At 42.0% G+C, this 11,746-nt stretch overlaps 1 protein-coding gene across 1 annotated transcript in view; it reads right to left on the reverse strand.

The window, feature by feature from the left end:
• Positions 1 to 1,383, reverse strand: part of PDSS2 (decaprenyl diphosphate synthase subunit 2) — a 73,579-nt gene extending 72,196 nt beyond the window's left edge. Inside the window, exon 1 of the mRNA XM_056856465.1 lies at positions 1,103 to 1,383. Within this exon, the coding sequence (XP_056712443.1) occupies positions 1,103 to 1,383 (281 nt within the window). The remainder of the gene's footprint in view (positions 1 to 1,102) is intronic.
• Between the last annotated feature and the right edge of the window lie 10,363 nt (positions 1,384 to 11,746).

Here is an 11,746-nt window from a genome sequence, read left to right on the forward strand (position 1 = left end):
GACTCATCCAATATTTATGCATTTAATTCCCCCCATACCAAACCCTTCGTATGAAACTATACATTTCAAAAGACATGACCACTGGCCTATGTCTCTTCCCCTCTCATCCTCACAACATCTAATTTAACACAACATATGACATGACATCATTGTGTTGTACCACACCCTGAACCATCTAAAAACAAAGCTGTTTTTTTCTCAGAACTATAGGCATATTAAGGTTAAATGCTTAATCAGCAAAAAATTCTGAGTGACAGCCCTACTGCACATGAGTCTTCAAAGTACTGTGTGCAAATATAATTTAAAATGAAGTCTCACTACTCTTATTTCTACAGCTCTAATCTAACTTTTCTCTAACAGATGCATTTTTAAAAAGCAAATTAAATGATGTCTTGTCTGTTCTCCATTACTTGAGGTAAACTGCCTGCCTCTTCCAAACATTTTAAAGCACAGCACATGCATGCATCCAGCATCTTACTCAATATATACAGTCAACTTTTAAAAATAATTAATCCTGCTCCAGGAAGGAGAAATTACATGGCATCACATGGATTAACTCTGTGGATAACACTCTGTGTTATCCACTCTGTGTTATCCACATAAAGCTTCAGTTGCAAGTGTAAAGAAACAGGGAAAAACTGGTTTCCCTTAAAGTGAGTTCTGAAAAGAAGCTATACGTTACAAAACATACTCAAGTTGCACATATCTGTAGGCAGTGCAACGTAACACAACTCAACCCTACTTGCTAAATTCTGTGGCCAAATTTCAGTAGCACAACACCAACTTCGCATACAGAAAGTCCCAGATACAACCCCTAGCATCTCCCATTTAAAAAGCTACTGCGAATCAGAGTAGATACTGGATTAGACGAAGCAATATTTTGACAATACAATACAAGGGAACTTCAAGCTTTCAGGGAAAGGAACAGAAGGAAACCGTCACAGCTCCAAATAAGTACTGTCCTTTTATACTGGCAGAGGTCAATGAATGCTTAGAAGTTTAGATGTTCTTTCCTGAAGTCAGTACTGAGACAAGGAAAGGACTAATAATTTCACAAGGAATATTTCTGGGCTGTTTGCGGCAGGCTCCAGTGGGCCCTTACCTGGCAGTGTTGAGCAACGGGTGCTTGGTCCCCACCAACTTGCGCACCTGCATGGCGATGTTGCTGAGCTCGTCGCTCAGAAGGCAGCGGAGGCTCATGAAGGAGGTCGGATAGCCCACAATTTTCTCAGCATCAGAAACCACCTTGCTCCAATGAGAAGCAGATGTCGGAGAGCCGGAAGAAAGGCACCGCCGCTGCCTCACCCCCTCTCCTCCCGCCCGGAGCTGTAAAAATGCCCGAGAGCAACATCTGGCAAAAGGCGACAGCCGCCCGAGCCCCATCTTCGTCTCTCCGTCAAACACTTGGGAGAAGCCGAAAGCGGAGCCACAGCTGCGTCCCCAAGGGAGGCCTGACCATCACCACACTTCCTTTTCTGCGAAAGACAAATGGGACCCACAGATTCTACAAGCTGCCCTCTTTCCCCTGCCGTCCTCCTTTAGCAGTATTAACTGGCACGCCGCACCTCAGCTCCCTGGGGGTCCGCTCCGGCCCACTACCCCACGAGGCGCGCCCCCACACGCCGCGCTCCTCGCTCACGCGGCCTTATTCTCCCCGACAAGAACGAGACGCTGTCCAACACCGTTGCTTGTTATCGCTCCTCTGCTGTAAAACGTCTTAAAGTCACCGTCTAGAAACTCATTTCAACCAACAAACCCTCCAGTAACCTCCCCCCACCCTCCACGCTGAACTATCCAGAGGCTCTCATGGAGCCATGGGCGCCGCCATCTTAAGTGTCGTAAAAGCGTCGTTCGGCTCCGTTTCTTCACCGTAGAGCACTAAGGGACAGAAGTGGAACTGTAAACAGCAGAGTGATTGGCCGAGCCAGTAAGCCGGGAATGGCCCGACAGCCAATAGAAAGACGCCGCCTCACCCCTTTCCCGGGTTAGCGGTAAGCTGAAGAGCGAAGTTCCTGATTACTTGCGAGCAAAAGTGAGTGACAGGCGTTGCAATGCTCAGACGGTCGAATTTCACGGTTTCTTCAGCGACAGTTGACGCAAATATTGCATAGAGAAAAGGGCAAGAGTCCAGTAGCACCTTTAAAGACTGACAAAAATATTTTCTGATAGGGTATGAGCTTTCGTGAGCCACAGCTCCCTTCTTCAGCTCACTGAAGAAGGGAGCTGTGGCTCGCGAAAGCTCATACCCTATCAGAAAATATTTTTGTTAGTCTTTTTTTAATAATTTTTATTGCTTTTTATAATAAAACATACCAAAAAAATTATAATAGTAATAAAATCATAATACAATAACAAACAAAAACCATAAAATACACAAAAACGTATACAGAGCACTAATACACTGCTAATACATTCTTTTCTCTTTTTAAACCCTATAGTGCCCTGAAACCCAAAAACCCACCCCCCACCACTGTGCCCTTCACCATTGGACTTCCGGTGAAGTGTTATGACAATAGTGAATTACATAGAGCGCGCCCTCATGCATGGACTTTTGAACGTTTCTCCACCCCACTTACCCATAGGGTTAGAGGAAGGATTTGGCACTTGAGGATGATGATCTTGCGTTTCCATCCTAAAAGTGGGGAGAGAGAGGAAGTTTACAGAAATCAATTGCATTTGCTTTCGGTCATTCAAATGGGTAGTTGTGTTAGTCTGTTGCAGCAAAATTAAACAAGAAGTCAGATGCAGGAAGACTGCAGGTGCATTTATACTCAAAACTACAAGCAACAGAAGGGCAGAAGAGGGATAATTAATACAAGCAAAGACTGTTAGGTGCAGTTTATAGTAGCATATATGAGTTTATGCTGAAATACATTTCCTTTGATTTCTAACACAACTAAATCCCCTGTTTTTAAAGCCCTTTTCTTGAGCAGTCACCCCATCTACAGCATTTTAATCAATTGATCACAATTATATTAATTATATTTGCATACATTTGTGCATGAATAAAACCAGTGGCTGCATCAACATATCTCCAGGAATTTCCCAACCCAGATTGGCAACTAATACACATTCACTTCCACTAATGAATCCTTGCCATGTTGATGCAGCCATTTTATATGTTCTGCATATAGATTGAAGAGATAGGGAGATAAAATACATCCTTGTCTGACACCTTTGCCAATTGGAAACCATTCCGTTTCTCCATTAGTGGTTCATTAGTAGAAGGATTCTTCATTTTGCATTCAGTGCTGCTGCAGATGCTGAGGCATTCTTATTGGGCCAAAAGACACAATTTGCACCATACAAGTCAGGTCCTGGGCACATGACCTGACTTTTGCATCCCATTCCTGAAGGGGGGGCAGTTAGGCAGCGGTTGGGAGTGGCGTCGCCACATCGCCTCCACATAGGCTTTCTGGCTGCCACAAAGAAAATCAAAGAAATTTAAAACATAAAAAAGGAGAAATGGCCCCTTTGATTAAAGTGAGGCTATGCCACCAAAATATCTGGGGTAGCAATGCTGCCCCCCTTCTGGATGCACTCCTTAACGTGGTGAGGGGGTTTGTGTGTGTCAGGGAAGCTGAGAGCAATACCGTAAGGGGTCTAGACATTATCAAGAGACTATACTCCTAGCAGAGTCACTCAAGACGGAATGGTCACAGCTGAGACACCAGAAGAAGATGCATCCACCCCCTGGATCCAATGCATCCAATGGCCACATCCGCAGAAGAGAACAGGCAGTTCCAATGGGGATGGGGGCAGAGGAATCCCTGAAGGTTAGCTACTGGGCAGCAGCAGTAGTGGAAGGTGACACTGGCGGAGGATCTTTCATAGACAACAGCACTACAGCTAACTCTGGTTAGTACTGCACAGAAGAAGGCACTGGTAAACCACTTCTGACCAACCTTTACCTTGAAAACCCTATGATGAGACAATCCACATTGAAAAAAGATATAGTGCTGGAAGATGGGACCCCAGGTCTGATAGCACTCAATCTGCTACTGGGGTAGAGCAGAGGACAAGTACGAGTAGCGCTGTTCTTAATGATGCGATTGGACTAAAGCCGAAAGGACGTTCAGTGGTTGACATGAATAGATGCAAAAGGAAAGTCCAAAGCTGTTTGACGCATATAATAGGAACATGGAATGTGAGAAGCATGAATCAGGGTAGGCTTGAAATGTTAAACAAGAAATGGAACAAATGGACATTTCAGTCCTGGGAGTAAGTGAATTAAAGTGGACTGAATTAGGACATTTTCAATCAGAAAATTACAAAGTGTTTTATTCAGGGAATGACAAAAAGAGAAGAAACGGAGTTGCTTTAATAGTGAGGCAAGATGTAGCAAAGGCAGTCAGGAGCTATAATGCAAAGTCTGACTGAATAATATCAATCAGACTTCAGGGAAAGCCTATCAACATAAGCATCCTTCAAGTTTATGCCCCAACTACAGATGCTGATGAGGAAGAAATTGAAAGTTTTTATGCCAGTGTTCAGGAAGAAATTGATCACACAGCTAAACAAGATATGCTGATAATCATAGGTGATTGGAACGCAAAAGTAGGAAACAAGCAGTATCAAATGTTGTTGGCAGATTTGGGCTAGGAGCACAAAATGAAGCAGGAGAACGCCTCGTAGAATTCTGTGAAGACAACAATCTGTTCATTGCAGACACATGTTTCAGGCAACCAAATATACGATTATATGCATGGACATCACCAGACGGCCAGTATAGAAATCAAATAGATTATATAATTGGAAGCAGAAAATGGAGAAGCTCTATTCTCTCAGCCAAAACAAGACCAGGAGCCGACTGCGGTACAGATCATGAATTGTTAATATCGAAAATAAAGATAAAGCTTAAGAAAAACACCAAAACATTCATAACACCAAAATACAATCTAAGCAATATTCCGGAAGAGTTTAAAGACCATGTAAGGAACAGATTTGCATTACTGAGTTCAAGTGAATGTAAACCTGAAGAACTATGGGTGGAAAGTAGAGATATTATCAAGGAAGAATGTGCAAAGACTATTCCTGTAGCCAAAAGAAAAGAAAAACCTAGATGGATGACTGAGGAAACTCTTAAAATTGCCAGAGATAGACGAGAAGCTAAAGTAGAAGGTGACAGAAATAGAATCAAAAGTCTAAGTGCAATGTTCCAGCGACTTGCACATAGAGACAAAGAGACCTATTATAATAACCAGTGTAAAGAAATAGAAGAGAACAACAAAAAAGGAAGAACAAGAGATCTGTTCCACAAGATCCAAGAAATCAAAGGGAAATTGAAAGCACGGTTAGGCATGCTGAAAGATCAGCATGGAAATACATTAACTGAACAGGACAAAATAAAGAAAAGATGAAAGGATAAAAGATTATTTCCAAGAAGAATCTTTTAAAGAAGAACCTACAGTTTTAGAAAGTGAAGTGAAAGCTGCATTGAGAGCAATCGGGAGAAACAAATCACCAGGAGCAGATGGGATATCAATAGAGCTATTCCAAGCCACAGGAACGGAGTCCATCAAAATCTTGACAAGAATATGCCAACAGATATGGAAAACAAAACAATGGCCCACAGACTGGAAACGATCCATTTACATTCCAGTTCCCAAGAAAGGAGACATCAGAGATTGCAGCAGCTATCGGACCATCGCATTAATTTGTCATGCAAGTAAAGTGATGCTCAAAATCTTACAGCAAAGGCTGTTACCATATATGGAACGAGGAATGCCTGATTCAAGCTGGTTTCAGAAAAGGAAGAGGCACTAGAGATCATATTGCAAATATATGCTGGTTACTGGAGCATACGAGAGAATTTCAGAAGAAAATCAGCTTGTGTTTCATAGATTACAGCAAAGCTTTTGACTGTGTGGATCATGAAAAGCTAAGGCTGTTTTTAAAGGAAATGGGTGTGCCACTACATCTGATCGTTTTGATGCGCAACCTGTACTCTGGACAAGAGGCCACAGAATATGGAGAAACGGAATGGTTTCCAAATGGCAAAGGTGTCAGGCAAGGATGTATTTTATCTCCCCATCTCTTCAATCTATATGCAGAACATATAATTAGGAAAGCTGGATTAGATTTAGATGAAGGTGGAGTGAAAATTGGAGGGAGGAACATTAATAATTTGAGATATGCTGATGACACTACATTATTGGCAGAAAATAGTGAAGATTTTAAACAACTACTGCTGAAAGTTAAAAGAGAAAGTGCCAAAGCAGGACTACAGCTGAACATCAAGAAAACAAAAGTAATGACTATAGGAGAATTACACAACTTTAAGGTTGACAATGAGGAAATTGAAATTGTTCAAGACTTTCTATTCCTTGGCTCCACCATCAACCAAACGGGAGACTGCAGCCAAGAAATTAGAAGGAGATTGAGACTGGGAAGGGCAGCCATGAAGGAGCTAGAAAATATTTTGAAGTGTATGGATGTGCCACTGGCCACCAAGACTAGATTAATTCATGCCATCGTATTCCCTATTACTATGTATGGGTGTGAAAGCTGGACAGTGAAGAAAGCTGATAGGAAGAAAATAGATTCCTTTGAAATGTGGTGTTGGAGGGGAGGGTTATGGATTCCGTGGACTGCCAAAAAAACAAATCAGTGGGTTATAGATCAAATCAAGCCTAAACTGACCCTAGAAGCTGAAATGACTAAACTGAGGCTGTCGTATTTTGGTCATGTCATGAGACGACACTGGAAAAGACAGTCATGCTAAGAAAAGTTGAGGGCAGCATGAAAAGAGGAAGGCCCAACAAGAGATGGATTGACTCAATAAAGGAAACCACAGCCTTCAGTTTGCAAGATCTGAGCAAGGCTGTCAAAGATAGGACATTTGGGAGGACTTTCATTCATAGGGTTGCCATGAGTCGGAAGCGACTTGACGACACTTACACACACACACAACACAATGAACCTGAAGAAAAAGCAAGACAGGGAAAGAGAAAGACAGAAAGATGGCTTGGGTATAATATAAAAAAACAGTGTAAACAAAATAATTACATGTGTTGTTTTAAAAAGCAATGAAAATGTGATGCTCCTTTTCTCTACTATAGTATTTCTGGAAGAAAGGGGAAGATAGACAAAGCTGGCAACGGTGTTAATATCAGTTACTGCTGCCTCTTTAGGCCTGCAGCAAGCCTGGAGGCTATAGCCCCTCCCTCAGAAGTAGTTGCAGAGCAAGTTCAGCACCCGATGTCAACCGGTTTAAACATGCTTGATGCCAGTCCATATTGGAATCTGTTCACATAAATTTACCCGTTGTGCATTGCTCTTCTGGCTAACCCAGTCTCAGATATTAGAAGATTGGTCCATTATTCCTTCTTATCAGCAAATGCATCTACAACCATACCAAAACTTACTTTTTTTGCTAGTCTTGTTTAATAGCTAAAGATATTTTGATTCTGTCTGATTTGTGGTACTTTTTAGATAGCAATAACTGTTCTTTATTTCAACTAGGGCTGGACCCACTCTGTCTCCAGAGATGGTGGTTGCCTATATGCTGCTGCTCCAGTTAGGGAGGGGGCTGTGTTGATAAACTTAGTACTACTGTGGGCGACAGACAGCAAATGCCTTTGGCAGCCATCCCACAAGGGCAGGTCCCCAGAAGCCATGGGGAACAGTTCATCTCACCATGTTCTCTCTTCATCCTCAGCCACTCACATCTGTATTGACATCATTTCTCTTTGCAGGCTATAGAAATAGAGTCTCAATTACATCCATCATTTTACTAAGTCTGAAGTGCAAGAATGCCTGAAGCAAAACTCTAAGCCTGTCCTGGTCTCTACCTGCTTATTCCTTACTTGTCCAAAATGCAGGTAGATCATCCACAAAGGAGCACCAACACAAGGATCTTTATTTTGAAGGTATCCATTGGCTTCCTGTTCATCCAGTATAGCACACAAGCAGTTAATCAGAAGCACAGGTGTAGTGCCTGTTGGTGAAACTATGGCACACATGCCGGACTTGGCACGCCGAGCCCTCTCTGTGGGCACGCGTGGGTAAGTTGAGCAGCCGTTGCATCTGCCTTCCCTGGACTCCCCGCCACCTAGCTGGGAGTAACCTGCCGCTCCCCCTTCCCTGGACTCCCTGCCGACCAGCTGGGAGGAAACCTCAGTATTCAGGTTAAATTGCCGTGTTGGCACTTTGTGATAAATACGTGGGTTTTGGGTTGCAGTTTGGACACTCGGTCTCTAAAAGGTTCGCCATCACTGATATAGGCACTTCACAGGAAGTTCAACCTCCAGGAGGGGCCCAGAGGACTCTCAGAATTACAACTGATTCCAAGACTACAGAGATCAGTTCCCCTGGAGAAAATGAATGCTTTAGGTGAACTCTGTGACATTATACCCTGCTAAGGTCCTGTTCTTCCAAACTCTACTCCTCCTTAGTCTCCACCTTCAAATTTCAAGGAATTTCTCAAGCTGGAGTTGGCAACCCTATATCTGGTCTTAAATAGATAAAAGATAAAGATAATTGATTTTCTTTCATCTGTAAAAGGCAAAGCTCCCTATTTTCCCCTCCATCCCAGCAGCAGAATTTATTTAAATAAAATCTGCATTAAATTTGCTGATTGTGCTTAACCTTCAATTGTTGACAAACGTTGACAAATTTGTTGACAAATGTTCCCAAAATGCAAATGGGGGGGGGGGATCAATGAACAAGTCTTAGCCAAGAATGGGTATGATTGGTGGACTCTGCAACCATTTGTCATCTGTTGTAGATTAATGATAGAATTATGTTGTTTATTAATGTATTATACCTAGCTTGATTTATAATATCCCAATAAATAAAATAATAAAGTACAAATGCAAAAAGTTGGCCTGAACTGAAAACAGCCTCTAAATCATTTTTATTAGAGAATGCCTCCTTAACCTTTTCATTTTAATGTTAAGAAACTTCAATTGATACAGAAGGCTACAGCCAGGATGTGGTACCATATCACTCGAGTCTTGGCTCATCTACACTGGCTCCCAATTTGTTTCCAGGCACAATTCAAGGTGCTGGTGTTGACCTTCAAAGTCCTGTATGGTTTGGGACCAACATACCTGAAGGACTGCCTAATCCCTTATGAACCTGCTCGACTGTTATGGTCATCTTCGGAGGCCCTGCTTCAGGTGCCCCTGCCTTCTGAGATTAGGCAACCCAGGAGAGGGCCTTTTCGGACATGGCACCAAAGCTCTGGAACTCTCTCTCCAGGGATATTTGTCTGTCCCCTTCTGATGCCATCTTCCACCAGTGGGTGAAGACTTTTTTTTTCATTTGGCATTCCCTCAATGGTTCCTAACCAATGTTTTTTATATTTTGTATGTATTTTAACTGATTTTTACATGTTTTCGTGATGTATGTTTGGGAGAAGGATTGATTTTAATGGTTTTAAAACTCAGTTTTATCATGTATGTTTTAAATTGTTAGCCACCTTGGTGGCCCTTCTAAGGGCAGAAAGGTGGAATACAAATTCTGTAAATAAGTAAAAATAAATAAATTTTAGTAGGGCTGAATAGGACATACTGCTATTTCTCCTATTTTTTTCTTGCTTAGTTGACTTCTCTCACCATTCTATCATATCAGAAGATGTATTTCATAGTTTTCAGCAGAATTATCTTGATGCTGCTTACTATTGTGTGTGTATAAATTAGGCAGGTAATGTGAAATAAAGACCTATTTTTAAAAGTCTCTCCCAAGAGAGTGAAACCATTGCAGGGAAGGTGATTTGTTCCAAAAGGAACAAAGCTCTAGGGTGACTGGAGACACAATTCAGTTTGGAGCACTAAGTTCTGGGCAAATGCATATCAGGAGACATCAGTGCCCAGCACACCACTTCTGCCAGCCATTTAGTTTTTGCCCAAATACCAGAACATCCCAATGATTGTCAGCAATGTGGTGATGTCACTTCTGGAATTGATGTTGTTGCACTGACGCCGGCCTCCCTTTACAGCTACTAAGTCCCTGCACCCCATCCCCTGCCAATTGCCAGGGGGTACCTCGCAACTCTAAGTAAAGGTGAGTGGCAGCTCTACGCAACTTGTCTCCAAAGGCGATTGGCTGAGAGCACTCTATTCTCCTCCTTTGCAGGGACCTGTTTGGAAAGGAGAAATGCCTTCAGTGGAATCAAAGAAAAAGACACGCGTATGATTGGCAGTTTCATTATGCATACCCCTACTACCAACATCAAGTTCTCCCAGAATTATCTCTGGCATTGTCTTGTCTGGTATCTGTCTGGACTACTGAGATCAGTTCCCCTAGAGAAAATGGAAGCTTCAGCAGGTAGATTTTATGGTATACAATATATTCTAGGTAAGATCTTTCCTGAAATTCCCCCATCCACAGCCAGTGCCCCCAAATCTCCAGGAAGCTCCTGGATCAAAGTTGGCAGTTATCATTTCCAGGTACAATTCAAGGTGCTGGTGTTGACCTTTAAAAGCCCCTTTAAAGCCCCTCATAGCTTGGGACCAGAATACATGAAGAAATGTGTACTGCTTTATGAACCTACCCAACCACTATGGCCATCTTCCAAGGCCCTGCTTTGGGTGTCCTCACCTTCTAAGATTAGGCAGATGGCAACATGGCAACACAGGGGCCTTCTCAGCTGTGTCACCAAAACTCTGGGACTCTCCCCAGGGTGACTTGTCCGTTCCCTTCCTTTGCCATCTTATGCCAGTACATGAAGACATTTGTTTTGTTTTGTCTGGCATTGCCTCAGTGTTCCCTCTTTCTTGCTTTATGTTTTAATTGTTATTTTTTATGTTTTGTCTGTATATTTCAGTTTGGTTTTAATGGTTTTAATTATGTGTTTTTGTTCACTTTTATTATGTATGTTTTTAATCTGTTAGCTGCCAGTTGCCCTGATGAGGACAAAAAGGTGAGTTATAAATATTGTAGATAAATAAATGCAGTTGTCCAGAGAGCGTGCCCCACACCCCCTCTCTACAAATACAAACAAAAGACTGTACTTCTGAAGACTTACTATCCTCATGGTATCCAGAATCTCCTAGGCCTTGACACTCTGGGGCATCTATTACAATATCAGAACAAGTTGTAGTCCTGATCATTAGGCAGAATCCTTAACCAGCTTTAAAATAACGATGCTAGGCATTAACAACAGACTTGTTCTCTCCTTGTGAGAAGTGTAACCAGACCTTTTAAATTCTGTATAACATAATAGGTAGTGGGAACCATGTGCAGTTACATTTGGCTGATTGCCAGTTTGGAAATCTGCTCTATGGGTTATTTATTTCAGGAACCTTAAAACATACATAAGGATCAGATGAGCCCATTTTCTTCTCTCCCTTTCTCCAGTGCCAGATCAACAGTTTCCCATTTTTGTCCTAGGAATATAGCACATATCTGATATTATTGATTCAGGATTATTATCTTAAATCCACAACTTTTGTTTACACAGATGGGGAATCTCAGGATTGTTTAATCATACACAGTTGTTTCTGGTTTTTATCTGTTCAATGGTCACTGTGCGGCTATAGCTAATTATTGGTGTCTCTCACCTGTGTGTAAGTGATGTAAGTATAATTTATATATTTATCTTCAAATTACATAAAAACAAGTCCAGTGTTCCTGTATACCTTGGCTTTCTCACCAGCACACCTAAACTCTTTGGTCACGTAAGCAGAGTTCATTGTGTGTGGATGATGGTGGTGATACTGTATCTTGCTACCTCAGTTTATCCGTTAGTCAATCTTTTAGGTATTTCTGGTTCTCTGCTTTCTTCAGAGCATTGATGATA

Source organism: Euleptes europaea, chromosome 10 (assembly GCF_029931775.1).
Source record: "Euleptes europaea isolate rEulEur1 chromosome 10, rEulEur1.hap1, whole genome shotgun sequence".
Lineage (NCBI taxonomy): Eukaryota > Metazoa > Chordata > Lepidosauria > Squamata > Sphaerodactylidae > Euleptes > Euleptes europaea.